General features: G+C 34.3%; 1 protein-coding gene and 1 long non-coding RNA gene across 6 annotated transcripts in view; one reads left to right on the top strand and one right to left on the bottom strand.

Annotated features, from left to right (window-relative positions):
* Nucleotides 1-21,851, bottom strand: part of LOC112463747 (collagen alpha-1(XVIII) chain-like) — a 208,973-nt gene that overhangs the window by 24,621 nt on the left and 162,501 nt on the right. For all 5 annotated transcript variants that reach the window (XM_025030287.1, XM_025030286.1, XM_025030285.1 and 2 more), the window contains exon 5: nucleotides 10,641-10,712. In XM_025030287.1, the coding sequence (XP_024886055.1) occupies nucleotides 10,641-10,712 (72 nt within the window). The remainder of the gene's footprint in view (nucleotides 1-10,640; nucleotides 10,713-21,851) is intronic.
* LOC112463748 overlaps nucleotides 1-21,851 on the top strand; it is a 256,241-nt gene that overhangs the window by 12,497 nt on the left and 221,893 nt on the right. Inside the window, exon 2 of the long non-coding RNA XR_003041840.1 lies at nucleotides 19,459-19,529. This is a non-coding gene — a long non-coding RNA (uncharacterized LOC112463748). The remainder of the gene's footprint in view (nucleotides 1-19,458; nucleotides 19,530-21,851) is intronic.

Consider the following 21,851-nt stretch of genomic DNA (forward strand, 5'->3'; position numbering starts at 1 on the left):
TCCCGCTATTTTCTTGTTCAAAGATTCGATTAAACTATAGTGCGGGTTAACCGATTATAATTAGAAGTCGTGTACCTCGTGTTTAATTCGTTCCGTAAATTTGTCGGGTAAATAAACCGTCGTATCGTGCTGAAAATACCACCCTCGATGATTAGAATTCACGAGGATCCGACACACCTCTCTCGGTGTGGTAACGCCGTGATTTCGCTGCCATCACTTTCGTCTCTTTGCTTTTCTCGCCCATTTGTTTCGCCGCTCTCAAGATCAGCCAATCTTCACGCCTTCACCGTGAGATACCGATCGGCCCTGTCGTAACGATCCGCTGATGTCGTGCTGGGCCTTTTTTCACCCGTTTCGTCTTTGTGCGAATTGGCCGTCACGGATGAGCCCGCGCTTCGTAGCCAAATTTCGATTATCGTTATTAGCATGGATTTTGGTGAATTCATCGACGCATTAAACGCTCCGGGCGTTGCCAATTTGACACGACCATCCGATCCTCAACGTTGAAGTCTTGTGTGATTTCTTCATTTCTTTCCATTATATGAGATTTCTTCACTTCTTTTCCCCTATCATATTTCGTTAGTAGTGATTTTTAATCTGTTTCAAATTATCAGTTGTATTTAAATATTTTTATCATGTAATTAAAATTTTGCTTGCTTTATGATTTTACATAAAAGAAATAAAGTTAATGAACATATTCCATAAATTGTGATAAATTTCGAGATATTTCATTTTCATCAAATTTATCAAATTGAACGAGATATAATCATAAGTTATGTCCGTAATTTTTCAAATTATAATAGAAGTAATCGACAATAATTTGAAATATGGCTTTCTATTCCTGTAATAGCTGCCTCAAGCTAATAAAATGTTTTTAAAGAGATTCTTTTTATAAATAAGAAGTAAAAAAGAGTCTGTATTCGAATATAGATCTCACGATTCTTTGACTGTTTTCCTATGCAAGCGAATTAGGAGCAACTTATTTTATTCCGCGCGCAGGAAGATCGCTCAGAAGTCGCAATATTTCTGGAAGAAATTTGATTTATATCGGTGCTGTTGTTTCGCTCTCTGAGCAATTTCTGTTGAGCGTATGTCGCGAGTATATTTGTACTCTCACTCGTCTCATGTCACCAAAAATTCTCCGAAACTTGAATGAGATTGCGGGAATACACTGCCATTTTATCTCGCTATGCGTTACCATTTTTCCCCTTCGTTTCGTGGTTAATACTTAGGTAAAAGTACCAGCGTCGTCTTTTCTTAGGTTGTTTGGCGAGATGAGTGAGGAAAACTCATAACTCGCGAGGGTCGAGAGAAGCGATATTAACCGCAAGATTTGTGTCGCGATAAAAGACGCGCCGAACTAAGGATCAAGATAAACGCTCTTATCATCGGAGAAATTGGTCTTCGTATCGACAAGCAATTCCTTTTCTCCGCGGATTTAATATCTTGCATTGCTGTGTTTTTGTAATCCTTACGTTTCAAATGGCTTTATCATTCGAGACAAACGATTAAAGTCAAACAAGAACCGTAGTAATTAAATAATTTATTGTGAAATAATGTCATAGAGAAAAGAAATGCTATACGAACAGTTTTTTAAATTAATGACTTGAAAACTTGCGATATTTGAAAGAAAAGACCTATAAAATATATCATCGAAATCTAGTTTTAAAATAAATTTTTTTATTATCTCAATTTAACGCATTTTAATTTAATTTAATAATGTTAATTTAAGAAGTTTGACCATCGCGGTATATAGCTATTGCAAATATGTATTTTCTCATAACGCGATCTCCTATATCTAGAAGAAAATACTTCTCTTCGCAGCGAAAAGGCGGGCGGATAATGGACGTCGAAGGCTAGCGTGCATTCGGGCTGAATTGTTCGTTCGCTGGAGATTTCAATAACGTTCGCACAACTTTGTTTTACTTCGCGGGGATAGTCAGCCGCGCTGCCTGTTATCCAACATCGGTAGTCCATTTCCATTTTCCAGATACGGGAAAGAATCCCCCGTATTTTTAGTGGATGATGCGCGAAAATGACGGGGCGCGTTTCCTACATCCCTTGACGGGTCTCTCGTCGTTCTCGAGAGTACTCCGATTATCGATCCGGTAAGATTGAATCCTAGATCCCGTCGCCGACGGATGCTGGACCGGCGGGGAGCGTTTTTACGATTCTTTGGCAGACGTTTACGCTTTATTGATTTACGTGTCGCCCCGCGTGTTTATGTCTCGGCAATTTCAGCGACGGCGCTGTGCCATATTACGGTCGTGATTTCACGTTACGGTCGATCCGCGAGCGCGCGAATAGAGGTATTTCTTCCGCGCGGAAATTAAGTGATAAAATCACGAGTGTTATCGCGGCGTTAAGCCACGTCGGCCGCAGGGAAAGGAGATGTTATTCCGCGAGACCTCTCTTTACGCAAAACACACAGGGAAAGGCTTTATGAAACAAGTTTTGTAATATCATCGCGCAAGCGATTTATTAATTTTCCGATTAAATTATTCGGACTATTTAAAAAGAAGATCAAATAGCGCCAATGGCCTTCTGCTGAAAATTTTTCACGGTTCGTGCCTCTGGTCGTGGCGGTTGACTCGATCGTTCGCGGTACCATTATCGGGAATTTCCAACACTTTAACGAGCACCGCGCGTAACTGCCAAAAATTAAAAAAAAAAGGTAGTTTAAGTGCCGGTAAATTCCGGTCTCCGCTTGATGCGAATCGATCAGCCGAGTTTCGGCGAATTAAATCGCGCCTGGGGGCAACTCTTAATTACCATATCGAAGCGGCAGCTTCTGGCTAGCGAGCGAACGCGATTAATGAATGATTTATTTCGGATTTTATCAGGAGAGTACAACGTTTATTACTACATCAATTAATGATATCATTAAAAGTGCTCTCTCGTTTGGAATAAACGTAGGATAATGCATGAAAAAATATCCCGGCTGGCATTAAAAATTTTATTAGCATTAAAAGAATAGCATATATTACACTAAAGGCGTAATTTTTGAAATTGTTTTTAATCACTGCTATAGCGCTGTATATGACAAGACTGATTTCGAGATTTATCTCATTTATGATTTCGTTAATATTTATTTACAAAAGAGCGTATTTGGATTGATAATCCATTAATGACTCATTTTGTATATATCACTTGCACTCTGCGCATTTATACATTTATATTTTCGATTGATTAAATACTACAATCTATTTTCAAACCGATAAATAGAGCAATAAAGTAAGTGAATGTGGGGCTCTGAAGCGAATATAGAAATAATTTATCCATGGATAAACTTTTGTTCTGTATCTGTATTGTATCTGTCAAGTATGGTACTAGTTATATTTTTTAAGCAATCTGGACATCTCGTTTATTGTATAAAAATACGCATGACCGTGCTGTACATCGATTTTCCAAACGTTTCCGAAATGTTTATCTTGTCGCTATATTGAGTGCGCATATTTTCAAAATATTTAGCAGCGGATTTTCCAATCATGTCGTTTCCATTTATCGATTCGTTCTTGTTTTTCACCGATATTTCTTTCATCAATAACATTAAGTACAGCTGCTAAAAGCCGCGTCACACATGTCGCTCCAGAAATATTTAAATAAAGCACAAAACATTATATTCCGTGTATGGCACGAGATGAGTATGTCACGTGATTTATAAGAGCGGGCGCTATTCTCATATCGACAATAGATATTACATATATGCAAGATTTGCGAGATTGTATCAGCTCGTGTATGTTCTACGGGATTGGATAATTACCGTGGTTTCAACGTCGAAACCATCTTCTACGTGCCGTTTGAAACCTTAACGATCACGTGTCAGGATTCGCCTATATATTCTCGTAACCTCTTTACTTAATCGGGAGCCAGAGTCTAAGCAAACTTCAGGGCGGATCGCATGATTAACGGCATGTTCCAAAGGATACGGCCTTCTGTTGTTTAGACATAGAAACGTATCGGGCATGGTAATTATCGACCGCGTCGTTCTATCTAATAAATTCGACGTTAACAATTCTGTTTTGGTATTATTATAGAGCTATTTAAATGCATATATATATATATATATATATATATATGCATTTAAATAGTATATATATATATATGCATTTAAATAGCATATATATAGTGTCGATTGAGATCCATAAAAAAAAATTAATTACAAATCGGAAAATTTGTGAATAATGCAAGTAGATTAACAGGGATAGAAAGTTATGCAAGTTTATTTTATTAACGATTATATTGGCGATCCAATATTTGATGATTATATTCTTAGTCAAATGTATGAATCATATTTGTGTTTACTACTCGGTTAAATTAATTTAGAGATTATTCAGTTCAGAAAGGATTTATCATTAATTCAATATTACGTTATTTCATCAAAACGACAGATCGTCGTTGCGTCGTAAATTTTCATTTAATTTATTATATTCGTTAATCTCTCGTTTTATTTTACATAATGTTATTTCTTACATTTGTATTTTACTGACACCCGATTCTAGAAATTCATAATTGCCATGGCATAATTAGCCGTAAATATATCTCGGAAGAAATATGATTTACACCGTCCAGGAGATACAAGAGAAATATCTCAATTACAATTTATGTTACTTTTATTTGTTGTAAATCGATGTGCATCAATAGACGCTTTCAGTTTCTTTCGATCGCGATTCTTTATCGGAAATAGGTCAGTGCGTTTCAACGCATCACAATGCGTTCCTCTGAAATTTTGTCCTATATCATCCACGCGCGTGTGAATGTTCGTAGATGTGTTTTGAGCCCTAGCAATTGCGAGGTCAACCCCCCACGAAATTCAAGTCCCGCTATGTGAAATTCGGATTACACGTGCGAAGTTTCGTCTTTGATGTGGTTGATTGCTATTTTCGATGCATCCATGGACAGTGCAGTGAGGCTTGTTTAATGCAACAAGTTCGAATCGAGGTCGGTACATAGATGCATTTTCCTTCGGATTGATTCTGTTCTGACTTTTGGGTTTAATGAAATTATAAGACAGGACTTGTAAAGGATTTGTAAACGACTTGTAAATGTGAGAAAATCTATATTACATAAAAATTCCATAAAATTCTATAAAAATTATAGTTATTGCGAAAATTCTTAAAAATTAAATAAACATGAATGCGACAGATAATATTTACATTTTCTTAATATAATAATTTAATTTTTAAAATTTATCTTAAAATTTAAAACTGGACTGAAAAGCACGAGAAAAGCATAACGTGCATATTATTAAACTTATTGATACGAAAATCATAAAGACTTGGAGATAAGAAAAAGGAATGTGAAAAATGTCCACTAATAAAAGGAATTTCGGAGCTCGTGCGCAAAATTGCAGTACAAGAGTACTTCCTTTGTATTGTAAAATTGACCATTGCGATTTGTATACTGATATCCAGCCGTCATCGACCAATCCGTTTCCGTTTTCAGGAGAAATTTAAGAATGCGCGAAACCCGGCACCTTTGTAGTGAAAGGCAAAACGGCTATCGTGAATATGTTCCGCGTTAAACCAACAACAAAAGCCCATTCTCGTATGGTCCGAGAAATTAGTAAAAGCAATTCGATTTTTAAAAAATGCAAAAAAATTGTAATTGATCGAAGTGACTACTCTGTTTTTATTCGCTTTTATTTTGTGACATACGGTAAATGATTTATGACGTATAGATTTCTAGTGATTTATTATAAATGCTCATGTATGCAAATAATGATTACATTGTAGTTAAAGTATTTTTTTTTTAATATTTATATTATATAAGGACGATTATATACGAGAGCTTCATATTTTGTGAAATTTGATACCAATTTATTTATAGAAAGGTAGAGAGAGACAGGATGATATTTACGTGTAATTGAATTATATACCGGTCTGTGTATTTCGTTATGTATGTCTCAATAATTCATCGTTACAAAAATGCAGAAAAAGAGCAATTTACAAATGGTTCTATTTAGATATTTTTTTACTACGGGCAACTTTTTATCTCATTATGAAATATCGTGAATATCTAATGGAAAACATGGAACCATCATATATATCTTTCAAGATTTTTATTTTTTAGTGGGTATTTTTTCATTGCAGTATCCTCGGTAAGGAATACACGAAAGCTCTATATTTTTCAAGATTTGTTTCTTATTTGTTCGTCAATAGTTACGTGTTGCTGGTAAAATAATACTACATTATGTATGCTTCGATATTTCGTCGTTACAACGAAAATGTGAGACTCGGATATCCTTCATGTTACCATGTAAAGCGGTATTATCGCGTTACCGTATAACACAAGTGGTAAGAGATTGGAAAATGACGGGAGCGAGGGAATAAGGAGGAAATATTTATGGTATGTACCGTGGATCGAGCCCTTAAGAGGGACGCGTATAAATTGGGCACGGTTAAGGCTGGCTTATTTATAACAAAACCATTGGTTCCAACCTAACGCAGAGCGCGGGTTTATCGCCGTAATGGAGAAAATGAGATGTCTGTATCGCGATAAAAATTGACGCGATAGATCTTCCATGTATCATTCATTTTGTGACTTGTGGCTGTTAATCGAGGGTTGAAAAGTATATCGCGCAAGTTGCTCGCGGCAAATGAATTGGAGTGGACGATTCCGGTGAATTATAAACGGACGACTACATGCCGGCAAATAAGGAGGCAGAATTGTTCATTCGACGCAATAAATTTTATTCAAGTAGTGCAGGTGTTTGTTCGTGTCACGAGTAAGCCGATTAGACGGAACAGTGAAAAAACGTAAAGTCGAAGAAAGAGAGCTTCGCGAAAGATATAATTGCCACATATCGGTCGAGCGAATAGGAATAGGTTTATCGGTCAACGATTAATCGGTCGATGATGCTATCGTATAATTGAAAATTGAATTAATGCGAAACGTTTATACATTTTTTTCTACATTGAGATCTTTTTTTCTCTTTATTATTTTTTTATTACTCTCCGACCGCGTGCCTTTTTCGTCTTTGTCCGTTCTCATCCTTCCTTTCTTTTCGTTCTTGATCGTTTATCGTTTGCCCCGGTTCGCTCTTTGATACTCCGGCTGATTGGAGTGTACGCAGCCAGCGTGGAGCATTAAATTCAATCGGAAACTATTTTTTTTCCGCCGGCATGTCGGCGCAGACAAATTGTACTTCCCACACATGCCGGTCCCGTACAAGGCTGGAATGTTTGATCCGTTATTTAGAACTCTCGTCCGATTCGCGCCCGAATTCACGATAGAGAAATAACAGTATTTTCACAAATATCGTGCCTATTAATAATCATGATGTGTTTATTTATTATGTTTAGTTAAAATGTGAAATAATTTTAAACTATATATACACGTGCATATGTATGTGTATACATATAATGGATTGCGTAAATAATAAAAATGAAGCAGATGCTTTTAGAGCTGAAAGTAGCAGTAAAAGCTTTTTATTTTAAAGCGGTAGTATGAACTTATAAGGATAGGAACTTATAGGATAGGAACTTATCCTACTTTTGTTTCGTATAAATAATTTTTTGCTTTTGCTACAAAATTATTATTTATTATTTTGAAATATTTACTTGTACGTTTTTTCGTCGCTATTTTAATAAAAATGAATAATACACCTATAATAGCATGTGCAAGAGATTTTCAATATGAATGATATTTGTAAAACGACGGGATTAAGAGACACTGAATGAAGTTGTGTTCATCGCTTTATTTGCGTATTACAAATTTTCCCGATCGCATAGTTGATGAAGCGCATTAATCTATCGAAAAAGCCCAATTAGTTTTCGATACGTTTCAGTCAGATGGGTCAAAGCATGAAATAGCAGAATTTAATGCTTCCGCGATAGTGCTATTAAAAGTTAATTGTTGATCGACCGAGTTTTATTCTAAGCGGGAAAAAATGCCACGACGGGGATATCTGCGATATTACGCCTAGAAATAATGCATTTTTATTGCAGCTTTCAGACTTCTGAGCAAATGTTTGGCTGCTCGCCAACTTTTTAATTATCGACAATGCGTGAAACCACAGTAATACGCGATAAGCGAAATACGAAGTCCTCGTTGCAACGTGTAACGCTATCATCTGTGTTTTGCATGCGATAAGGGAAAGGATTCGACGGGGAAAGAACAGCGTCGTCTTTAGAAAATGGTATTTTTTCTTGAAATCTTAGACTTTGTAATCTAAGCAACGGCAGGCTGCTTTGAATCTTAATGAAATCCGTGATATTCGATCGATTGATTTATATCGCTTGTGCTGGAATGTCCGAATACATAATGCGACACATCATCCTCATAATACGTCGCCGTCAGATTAATTTGTTTTTATGTAAATACAAAATATTCACTTTCTAAATTTCGTGATCTCGCGGAGCGAGATACAGCTACCAATGAATGAACGAAATCTACATCGAAATGAATTCTCGTCCGTGGCATTCTGATTCGAGCGATTATCACGGTAACGTTGTAACGAGCGAGAAATTTCAAGAGAATCCGGGAAAAATTTATAACTGTAGAAATCTGTGATTACACGTGGGATCAAATATTGTGAGCGCTTATGGTGCGCGCTATTGAAATCCTTGCATAATTTCTAAAGGGATTATGCAAAACCTCGTGGAAATTTTTCGACGGGATAACTTGGCAATTTTAATGTAATTTGTAGAAAAAAGCACTTATATATGTATGGTGCACTGAAAAAGAAACGAGCTACATGTATAAACTTTTGCATTGTGTTAAGAATACTTAAGTGAGAAAAAAGTTCTTATAAAATTGTCAAGACTTTCTTTTTAAGCGATTGAAATTAAACAGCCTTCCGCGAAGTAACTTTCATTAGTGCCGACAGAAATAATAAATCCTAATTCTTCATTTAATTCCAAATAGATTTTACGCGAACGGAATTTCACGTGACGTTTAATTACCAGCTGAATGTTAAAATTAAAAAAAATATATAAGACAATAGCATCGAATCAAATTTGCGCTTAGAAAAAAATCAACTTCGGATTAAATCATATATATGTATAGTTTTTCAATGCTTTGTTAATTTTCGGATATTAATAAATTGCATTGCATTATTCAGATGGAGAATTAACATATTGTTATTCTCGATAATTTCGTGTGTAAAAGTATTATTTACAAAAATCACATTCTCTCGCATAATGTTACATTTATCGTAACGAGCTGTGATGTGATCTTGTAATACCACTAATGGCCACGATGTATATCTAGATCGTAAAATGGGCGTAAAAAGTATGACACTAATTAGCCGTATAGCTTTTTGCGTGATCGATTAAATTAGCCCTGTCCGATAAAAGTTATCAAGGAAATTGTAAGAGATACCGCAGGCTTTGCTGAGCACTTTAGTAAATGTGTTTGCAAGAAAAACTATCTGTGATTTTATGATACTTCGCGGTATAATTAGCAGATGTTTTTTATCATAATTTAGTATTTTATCGTATACAGAGTGTATACAGAGAATAAGCTCAAAATTAATAATATGATAGAATTTTAACAAATTTAAAATCAATTTTAGCTTTGGAAAAATCTATAGTCATATTGTTCTTGAAAAGTTCTTTGTTCTCATATCTGTTGCCTACAATTCGGAAAATATTATAAAGTGTAATTAATTTTAAAACGATCCATCTGGCACAAAAATATTTTTGAATCTGTTATATACGGAAATTATGTAATGGTAAAATAAATGTAGAAAACTAAATTTAATAACAAACATTTAATCTAAAATTAAAAAAGCAAAAGATAATAACTATTTCGCTCAGCAGATGAAAAGATATGCATGACAGCATATTTAAAATATTTTTCTAAGAACATCTTCGCGTTCTAAGTGGTTCAAATGTTACGATCGAGAATTGATTTAATCATCATGCCATACAAAAGAGCGTTCCGACTCTTGTCCGAGACAATTAACAAGGCTGATGGGCGTCAAAAAATTCTGACGGTCCGCCTCACCGTCGTAGATCGATCCCGACATTATTCCTCGAGAATGGTCGTTGGCCGTGCCGGTTCATAAATCGCTCGATTTATCGTTGCTGACTCACCGCGATCCGTTCGCGGCACATTGCTGCCCGCAAGGGGTATCCACCGACCCCACCGGGCGGAACAGGTGAGCTATGGAGAAATCAGACCTCGAAAATTGTCGAGGATATCCTAATACGATAATCACGGACGCAAGCATCCATAATCGGAGCGACAAAGTAGTATTACGCATCCTTACCGATATCAAATATCGTAGACTACCTTCATTTGCTAATAGACAGTTTCTGTCTGCGAAGATATATTGATAAACTTATATTTTGCAATGTGCAATATTATTTTATAATATCCTATTTAGAAAAAACTTAGTAGTTTACGAGTATAAAATATTATTATTATTAACATTTTATATTTAATAGAATTTTGTAAATTTGTTAGAAATCTTATAAATATAAACTATAAATAAATTATAATGAAATAAAAATAAGAGATAAATGTTATGTAAATTTCACAAGAGTCACAATATATTAGAAATATGATATTTATTGTAACTTTTGAACTGGAATAAGATGTAATGGTTATATTTTCAAACAAATATCCTTTTTATATTTCTTTGATTATAAATGATACATATAAATTAATAATAAAAAAGAAAGTGTACTTACGTCAAAATCAGCAGTACATTTTACAAGGTCCGGAGGATGGCCGGCGTATAACTTCAAAGATTGCAGCAAACCCTTTAAATAAATAGCCAGGAAATAGTAGACTATCGTACGACATATAAGGTTCATCGTCTTGTTTCACGAGTTTCGTTTCTGCTCCTTCCTTTTTCTTCCTTTCGTAAGGAACACTGTTCGCAAGCTTCCATTAAAACACTTTTATCTCTTTTGTGAGATGTCAGATTTTAAAGAAATAATGAAAAACATGAAATGAAAATATATTATTCGGCCATTGTGTTTTATTGTGTATTGAGAGGGCTTTCAGTCAAAAAGAATATCGTCGATTTATATTAGATGTAAAGAATGTATCAGATATAAATTGATGCATTCTTGAGTCGCGACGTCTTTTAAATTTTTAACGAAGTCAAGAAATGAAATGATAATTCGATCAAATACCTGACGTACGTGACGATCTGTGACAGGAGCTGATATATCTCCCATTGATCAATGTTAAGAAGAGTAACTTTTTAAATACATGCACGGGGTAATAAATAATATATTGCTTTCTGAGACTTTGTATATTATCAAGATTACCACAATTTATGATTCCCGTATTTTTCAATACACACTACTGGAGAAAATCGGTGATTTATCTCCGCACAGGCAACGATTTCAGTCTTTTATTTTGGAAAAAGGAACCGGCATACTGGGACGGTGCATCGATCATTCTGAAAGTGTTCACGGGATCGATCGATCTTTCTAAATGGCCCGCAGTAACGCGCTTTACGGTGCATTTTACGGTTTTCGGTCGGTGCAAAAGCTTGTTTCTTTTTTTTTTCCCACCGGTCGTGTTACGTCTGCTGCAGTCGTAATACTTTTTTCGTTCACGAAACAACTGCCTCGGATTTGTACAGTTGAAAAGTCGCTCCGGGTTGTATCGGCAATGTTCGTCTATACTTATTGTCTATACTTCGTTGATAGGAAACAGTTTCGTGAAGGGAAATAACAAATACAGCGTAATGAGTCATTATATCATTTTAACTATCAAAGATTTAAATAATATCTCTCGAAATTCTAAGGAAGGAACTGTGAAATTTTTTTTCATAACATTTCATACATCTGTGGAAGATTAAAATATGCTTCAAAGTTGTTAATATATTATCATACAGTTAATATTCACATGGCTTTAGTCGAAATGCAAACGAGATTATTATAACTTTGTGGGTTTTTGTGCCACAAATTAAAAACGTTCTGAAAACTCGAACGTGCACGTTATAAATAACTTTTTAAACTCAAAGAACTTTTTTAAACTCAATTGAGCTTTTTATTAGTGCGTACAATTATTTTATTGAACACACTGTTTCACGGATAGGCAACACAAATTTATCTTCGAGAAATGAAGAATGATTTTATAACAATAATGTTTTCACAACAATGTGCTTTTGGATAGAGATCGAGTCGCGAAATAATAAAGAATGTCGAATATTACGCGACAATAATTTCGATCGCGATCGATCTGACTACCTTCCGCTGCGAACGTTCTGCGCGAGATGACTGAGGTTGACTGCGTTACAGCATGTTAGTCATCTTGGAAGTTAAAGCCTGCTATAAAGCGTGGGAGAGAGGGGGAGAATGTCTGCTCGTAGGAGTCGTTTATATTTTCGGCGTGTGTAATATCTAAAATCGCATGTTTTTTCGATAGGTACGCATATATCTTAGATAATCTTTCTATTTTCTGTAATATTTATCTTGATAAGCGCGCTTGACGTAGGAATGTTAAAGAAATTAATGGAAGTTGTTGTACACGGAAAACGCTATGAATGATATATATTGAGATTAAATTTTAAAAGAGAACGCGAGGAAAATATTTAAAGAATTTTATAAATATTAATATTATTAGTACTATTAGTAATATTACTGTACTGAAATTATATATAATATATAGTTGACATTATATAAATAGCAACAGCAATAACTGGCGTTCTTTGGTTATTCTATTATCTCACTGTTAATTTTGTGTTGAAAGTAGAAAAGATAAAAATTTATATGTATATTGTATTCATTGATATTAATAAATTCAATTTGTGCTGTGTAATAGGTTAAAATTTACGTAAATAAAATATAATATTACAAATATATATTGTTATGTCATCTTAATAATTATTTTGAAAATAAAGTTTACTAGGCATTCATATATTCTAAATCGGTCACAGCAATGATTATGACATTAGAAATGAAAACTCATACATATTTCAGAACTCATAAATGTTTGTTGCAGTAATCCTCGAAAATGTTTGCATGGCATTAAAAAAATAGACTTGATAAAACTTTCGCTCTCTCTCTCTCTCTCTCTCTCTCTCTGCATAAATAAATAAAGTCTTTACAATAAATAATTATTAACTATAAATAATCTTACATTTATTGTTTAATTTAGAAACAAAAAAATTAATAGTATTATTTTCATTATTGCCTCATAGTAATAGAATTCTAGTAAATGAAATGCCAAAAGAAAGTTATTTTGGTGTTAGGTAAACAATTTCTAATAACGCAATCACATATAGCTGTAATAATCTAAATTTTAAATATAATTTTTATGTCTATTTCTATTTCATACAAAATTCTCGTCTTTATTGAGCTAATGATAAAAGTAATATATTTGAAGGAAACATTATAAAAAAAGTCTATTTTATGATATTATTTTTTTTACTAGTAGAGCCTTCATGATATTCTTCTTTGATTTATTAGGTCAACATTAATTATTTTGCTTAGGTAGAAAGAATATGCGGTTCTCAGCTGGAGTTAGACAAATTTAATCCTGCGCGCGCGAAAGGAGTCTGTAGAGCGCGGATTGAGAGCGGAGATAACAAGAATAAGCTTAATTTTCGTCGAGTTATTAGAGCACGAGGAGAGAAAGAGGGAGAATTGAGTTAGCTGAGGGCGTACACCGCGCGAGGATTATTGTACGGCCTGTAAAATCCGGACTGGTCCGCGTGATCAAATATTTAGAAGAATTTTCCGGGCATATTAGACTAAGAAGAGAAGGAGAAAGAAAGAGAGAGAAAGAGAGAGAGAGAGAGAGAGAGAGAGAAAGCGTATGTGTCCTGAATGTGCTTTATATATAGCAGAGCTCCTTGCCAGCTGCTCACTTCAAAAAGCCCGAGTAGTGAGTCCACGGGAAAGTCTGTGAAACTTTAACAGCGTCTTAAATACTTAACTCTCGCCCGCATCAGTTCTAAACTTAGCGATGGAATTACCGTAACTCCTCCAGTTACAAATAGCCCTCATACTTGAGGTCGTAATATCGTAAGTTATTATGATGAATGCGGACAATAAGCTACAGATTAAATGTTTATATAAGAGTAAAGTCGGTTAAATATTCTTAATATACTTATTCAAGGCTGTTGCCTTCGAAAGATATAAAGAGGATGTAGCAGAAAATGCTTCTATCCTCGATTTTAACTCATTATCTGCTGAAGCTTCTAAACGAACTTTTCTGTGAATATTGTTTTTGTATAAATTTTGCCTTTTATATTAGGCAACATTAGCGAATAACTTAACGATGGATAATAATATCTTAATTGATCTTAGATGACTTTAATTAATCTTAATATTAATTAAGATATTAGGTATCTTATAGATCATTTATAGGTCTTGGGTTTGAAAATATTTTTAATTAATGAGTGTTACAATAAACTTTGAACAAAGTACTTATGTGTTGATTGATGTTATACTGGTCAATTTTTTCTATTTTTTTTAAGCAGTCACAAAAGTTATATATATAGAAGATTATTCTGGAATGTAACCTACATTTTGTTTTCTATTCTTATTTTGAAACATGTTACTATTATTTTTTTCCGATATTGACATCGATTTGATTAATTTATTATTTATATAATTTATTATTGTAAAATTTAATTAGTTTTAGTTTAAATAAATCGCACTTAATAGCATGAATTGAGAAAATAAATCACGAATAAATCTATGGAAAATTTATGTTACTAAAATGTTCAATTATCAATAGAGTGATCATCACACTCTTTAATTGAAGCAAAAATTTATATTCAGTAGGAGAACGATGGTAACGAATAGGTTAATTTTCGTGCTAAGTAAAATATTCGCAGGAGGAGAACGTTTTAATGTTACACATATACCTAATTGATCGCAACTGTAAATGTTTGTAATGTTTCCGTGGTTAGTACGAGAAGTGCGTTCACGATGCCCGAATTAACCCAAATTATGATTTACGTATGTGTATTTCGAACTGCATTATGTTAAACAATACTGATTGCTACTTAAGCGTTAAATGACTAAACCAATACATAGAAATGTTTATTCAGGTAATTCAGTCCACCACTCGGAATCAAAATAAACATATTTTCAATGCGTGTTACTCATATTACGTTAATAATTCTAGTCTAGAGTCATTAAATTTGAGAACTTAGAAATTAGAATATTTTAGAACTAATAAATAAATAAATGAATTTTACAAATCAGTTTTAAATATTTTATATATTAATTTATATTAATTTAAAATTTTATTTAAAATATATATTTAGAGAACTAACTTTGGATAGAATAGAACCAATAGAATTTTCTGTTCTAAGTTTTAATTTTAATTGTTGTACAAATTAGACTTAAAGTATTTTCTTATTATAAAGCCGCATCTATCGAGGGTTTGTTCATACAATTCATACAAATTTTGTTAATGGTTCTGTTAATTCTATTAATTATAATCGTGAGACGGAAAGGGGGAAAAGAAAAGCAGCCACCCAGTGCTTATTTCTAGTATTTGTCATGGTTAATTATTCGGCGTGTCTTTAAGACATGACATATGCTTGATCCTTTTAAATATAATATAATTTTACAGGTAAACTAATGTAGCTTTTAATGCATTTATATTATTCTGACAGCGTCGCGACTTATAAGTTTATACCGTTCCATCTACATTTCTCTCTTTCAAACCTCTGTTCCTGTCGTTTTCAAATCTCAGAATACAACGGAGCATTAGTCCGAAGCACGCATTTTTTGCACGATATATGACGTCTGTCCATTAAATCTCGCCAGTCGAATATCTCCTCGTCACTTTCCGATTACCGGATCGAAGCGATTTAATCCGCGAATTTTGTCAGCGCCACCGGATTAATCTCGGATTTCGCATTTAGGATATCAGATGAGGCTGAAAGAGAGGATCGAGTGGACGGCTTTTATGTAAAACGCACATCGAGTGCTTCTATGTCAAATCTAATAAAAGGTATTTAATTCTTTTTCAATAAAAACCATGCGATTTGTTGATTCAAAAAGTGATACAAATTCAGTGATATTTCGGCTGCATAGACATTATTAAAAATAATAACGATGAATATTAGAACGAAGCAAATACAACATATAACTGGGCTCAAAATTAATATAAATTCTGAAAAACTAATGTAAATTACATAGAGCGTAAGCTCTACAGACTCTGATCCACGTTTATACGTACATATATTCGCGAGATCATTTTTAATAAATAATAACTTATTTGTATGCCGTGTAAAGATAATAATATATCTTTTGTAAAAAAAATGCGTGATTAAAAACCTAAATAGAATAGAAGTATTGCAATTATCATATATAATTACCGTGGCATAGCTAAAATATGTAGATCAATAATGGATATAAATAACCGACAAATTCTCGCTTGGAGAGACGCAGCTATTAAAATTTAAAGAAAGATTATATTTAATAACAGAATGATTAACTAATGAGATTAATTAAGTGGCAATAATTAATAAATTAATCTGTCTATCTTTCAGAATAGCGAACCAGTACGATGGAAATTAATAATTTAATGAATGTTGACAAAAATGTTTCTACTAAATATAGAAACTGAAATAGTGATGTAAAACTTGATAGATTTCGCGTTGAGTATCCAAGAATCTTCAGTTTACATGTTATCCATGAGTTTAGCTATAATAAATTAAGCAAATGTATTAAGAGAAAGTTGTGGTGAATGCCGACGTATGGCCAGACATGTCGGACAGTTAAACGTCACTACGTGACTAAATAGACGCGGGTATCGTTGCATGTTAATGAACGTGTTCGTCAATGTCTCGATAGAACACGGACAAATGCGTAAGGTTCGATTTGGATTGACTACCGAAAACGGAAACGGCGTTGTGATTGTATCCCGTTAGGAACGCTCGAAATCAGTTCGTCTTATCGACAGCGTCATTTATGTTATTCGTTATTCAATCTTCTGTTTGAACTTTATTAATTTCGGAAAGCCAATTTAATGTTTCAATCAAGTCAATCTTCTTCAGATATATATAATGCTATGTTACTCTCTGTTGTATTTTGAATATATATACTCTCCATTTATGAGAATATATGCTACAGTTCTAAAACATTTACGAATAATATATTTACGTACTGAATTCTGTTATTAATATTGATCGTTAAATAAAGAGCTACCTGAAAGTTTTATATATAAATTGCTCTCATATGTTTGAATTTTTTAAACAAGCTAAATCAAATTCTTTATAAAAGTGATAAACATACTATTTTAAAGAAGAGTTTTAAATAAACGAGAATAAGTAACGGAATAAAATAACATCGAAACCGTCTTTTCCTTCTATTCTTTAGCGCGTTTATTTCTTGAATTATTATTAATGAGGTGATATAATAAAAGCTGAAACTGTCTTTCCAATGAAATTAATAGCGTAACTAAAAATGAAAATTTTAAAAACAAAGTTCCTCTGTGTTATTGAAATTTTATTTTATTAATAAAGATCACTACATAATTTAATTTTTTTTTATTTCGTCGATTATAATACAGCTATTTTTGTTATTTTATTTGCACAACCACAGCGTAACGCTATATATTTTAGCATTACACGATAAATTCTAATCTACGTTAACCAGGCATGTCTGACACGTTACCGACTTTATTACACTGTAAACATTTGTTCCACATCACGTATTAATTAGACGTAGCGCCCTTGACGTTTTATGTACAGCCGCAAATTACGATGCTAAGGAAGTTTTCCAAATAAGCACATTTTACACGTGATATATCAAAAGCGCGTTTTCTGTTGAGAATTTTACGATGTCGACCATCTGTGCACTCCTTTTTTACGTAGCGATGAGGCCGGCTTCTTTTCATCGATATATCTATATATATTTCAGGTGATTTATGTACAATACAAAGATTATTCGGTAAAATGTCTATTAGTGTACATATAAATAGATGTCACGAATGTTATAAAATTTGATCAAAAAATAATCAAACAGAATTTAACAATTTTGAAAGGTTCTACCATGAAAAGTTCGATTGTAAATGAATTATGATATTTAATAAACATGTTTACGATACTCTGATATACATTGTTGACGGAAATGTTATCATATTCTAGTACTACGAACTTATATTTAACTGTTGTATATTTCATGAAAATTTATAACGTCGAATTTTATTTTAGAATGAATCAAGTATAGTCGAATAACATTTTCCGTAGTTGTTAAAATGCTGTCATAGGACATTCTACTTTTAATATTGTTGAATATTGTTGAATATTTTGAACAAATTTCCAAGAATTTTCATGTCGAACGCAGTGCAATTTCTTTCTTAGTTTTCCAAAAGCATTCATTGCTTAGGACGCTTTTTGAGATAACACGTTCAAACGTTTGTTTCGTGCGGACCGAAACTATTATACGCCGCGTTTGGTGCTAATTACAAACGGGGTAAGCGCGCTTGCCGTCGATGCTGTTGCGCGCTCGCGGTTCGCATTCGTAGCGTCGAGCGATAACAAGTGCACGAAAATCGTTTCAAAGCGTGAGTACGCAAAGACAATAGTGGCAACGGTCGTCGATTCTATCTTAACCTCATTTTGTAACTGTATGAAGGCGGTCAGAACTTTAGCGACGGCAAAATTGCCAGTGCCGTGCGACGTCGCGGGACCGCGAGTTTCACGACCGATATACAATTGTCCGAATGTGTGCTGGAACTACATGACGCGGCCAGGTACAATGTCGGCCCTGCATCACCTTGGTACACATTGCGTTTGACACACCGCCTATTATTGGCCGTGCGCGCATAATAAGCTTCTGGGCAAACTGTCCGCTTTACTTTCCGCCCGCGGAGATGTAAGATCCCGTGTATGGTCCGAGGTCCGAGGGACCACATTGTGGAGCCGGAATTGGTTACACGATTATCGATCTCCGGCGCCGTGTTATGTGCATTCGATTATAGGGAAACGCGACGCAGCGCGGAGCAGATTGTAATCGAGTTCGTGACAATTTCCCGCTAATATTTTGCATACTAATCTTTTTGTTTTGTTATCCCGTGTTTCGCGGTGATTGATTTATATTACGCGCGTGAAGATTTACGCTGGGCTTGTTTGAACTATGTTTGCACATGTATATACCACGTAGCTTTCGCGATATCGTGCGTTATGATTAATTTATGTATGTACAATTAATTACAGGATTAACGTAATTAAATTTTAAAACCAAATTAAGTCAAAATAAGCTGGAACACGAAGCATATGTCGACTTCAAATCCGTAAAAGAAATTGCATTTAAATTCGACGCAATAATACCTGTTCTATGTGTTTATTTGTTAATTCGACGTTCAATATATAAGTATAGTAAGAAAACAATTAAATCTTTTCGAGCGCACTTACAATGGATACTCCTGCAAGTGCCATGAAGTTTCTTATTACCTTTCCGATAATAAGTTAATCTGTCTCAGCTTGAAAATAGATAGCACTCGACCGTAATTAGGCAATTAGATGGTAATTAGCGTGGCGCTAATCGTAATTACACCCGCATTCTGTTCTGTTTCCAGACTCCTCCAGTCGTATGAACGGAAGGCACATACGTACTCTCGAAGAGCAGCGGCGCGGCGGCTAATAACAGGTAAACGCTCTTTACAAGTATATACCGGGTGTGCCGAAAGTTGCTTGACGACAGACACAAATTTTGACGTGTAACTTCAGCTCGTTCCCCCGTGATCCGTGATCCGAGTAATCAAACTTCGATACGTTTTACTCGCGTTACATGAACTTTATCATCATATACATCCCAGCTGTTGGAGTTCGAGAAAGTAAATAAACCCTAACACGAAATAATGTTTCCCCTCCATACATGCAGCGACACGTTTCGTAGGATACGCAACCGAAATTCGCCGAGAATATGAAGCAAACGTCGTTGTTATGGAAATAACAAATCTGCTACGTTATTTTACATAAAAAGATCGGGAATTTTTGATGCTAATCCTAATGCCGCGCGATTCTTACTGTTTATTGGCAACTTGGACGTTGATTCAGATCCCATTACTCATTTCATCAGAATAATGAAAGTAACATCCGCTAGTCTCTCTTCCGAAGAGAATCGCAGCAACAAAAACGGCGGTATAAACGGGAATGATTAATCTCTATTACACGCTGCTGTGACTTTCTCAAGGCAGCGTCTTCACTATTCGTCGATAAGAGATAACAATGAGAAGCCTGAGAAACAATTGTCTTCCTATTGGGGAGAGGAGGGGAAAAAAGGGGTAACGAGGATCCGAAGCGAGCTCCGGTAGCAACGGTTCTAATTAACGAGACCGTATAGCGGCGACACAAAGGAGGAGGAAATGAAGAATCGTTCGCTGCCGATTCGTTCCGCGTATCGAGAATTGTAGATAAAGTCGCTCCTTCCTCTGCTGCATTCAGCATCCCCGTTTCTTAACTTTCTTACTTTTATTCTCTTCCTTTTGTCCTCTTTTTAGGCATTAGAAGATTAGATGGGAATAAGCCGATAGTACTTAAAAGAATTGATTTTCATTGATTGATAAAATAGTTTATATTATTGATAGCGTTATTAACGATCGCACTACAGAGCGATTTATTTGATCAATCGGGCATTATTTGATCAATTAATGAAAACTTAAGGATGTTCGTAAAAAATTGAATTTTTTAAATTTATTATCTGTTATATTTTTTTTATTGTACATTATCATTTAAAATGCTTTTATATTTTTAACAAAATGTAAGTGCTACTAATATATGCTGATAGGTCAAACTAAAATAACTAATTAAATTTATCGTATACATTTTAAGTCTATTTGAGATAATCTGTTATTCGATAACCGCATCTCAGAACTTTTTGATCTAATTTTTTGGTCATGTATCTGAGATATTTTAAAACATGTTTGTTGCTTAAGTCTTACAATCCAAACTAAAAGCTATTATAGTTATTGTCGCTTTTTCTTGACTATTAACTCGTTCGCATTTGAGATTACTTTCACGACATCGCGATGATAACGGATCGAATGACACAGATTGATTGATATTCATAATGAGACGCTGTGAAAGGGAGAGCCCAAGGGACCCGATTTTTTCATCACGCACAATAACGGATGCCGATCAAGCCGGTCACGCGATCGATCGACCTGTCGCGCTTTCACGGCGCGGGCGTCGGACGTCGGCCATTTAACGGCGGAATTATGGCGTCGGGCATTACGGCTCTTATTGCGCCTCGGACACAGTATATAGTACATCAAAAGTACATGCGCCACCTTTTTTCAACTGCTCGTAGCAAGTGCTTAGAACGTTCCGAGTGCAGGATAAACTATCTCGCTTATTTACGACGGCGTTGAAACATTCAAGTTGAGAGGGAATATATACATGAAGAAACGCCCGCAAAAATTGGATAAGAAAGATAGCTCTTAATTGTAGCAACATGTCCGTCGTTGTATAAAGTTTGTAATTAATTTCGTTACAAGGTATTGCTTTAATAGAATCATTCTTACATAAAAAGTTGTCATGCGCCAGTTTCATCTAGTTTTGACAGGTCGATTAATTTTTACACATCAAGACATATTTCATTTTTATATTTTAATTATTAATTATTCACAATTTATATTAAATATTCTCAGTAAAACGAAGCTTGATTCAGAAAATACTAATTATTGTTATACTGATGATACTGAGACCACGTGATTATATATTACGATATTAAGAATTACATGTTAGATTCTTCTATTTCAACTATACACAGTAAAAAATTTTGTGTAACAAATGTCAATGAAAGTCCACTCTAAATTTTGTGTTAAAATAACTCATTCATCGTGTTACTTGTTGACACAATGAAGTTATTTTTACATTATTGTAAACATACATTGTAAAAAATGTCGATATAACATTTCTAAATGTCAACAAGTAACACGATGAATGAGTTATTTTAACACAAAATTTA

This window comes from Temnothorax curvispinosus, unplaced genomic scaffold, assembly GCF_003070985.1.
Source record: "Temnothorax curvispinosus isolate PA1 unplaced genomic scaffold, ASM307098v1 QBEX01013620.1, whole genome shotgun sequence".
Taxonomy (NCBI): Eukaryota; Metazoa; Arthropoda; class Insecta; order Hymenoptera; family Formicidae; genus Temnothorax; species Temnothorax curvispinosus.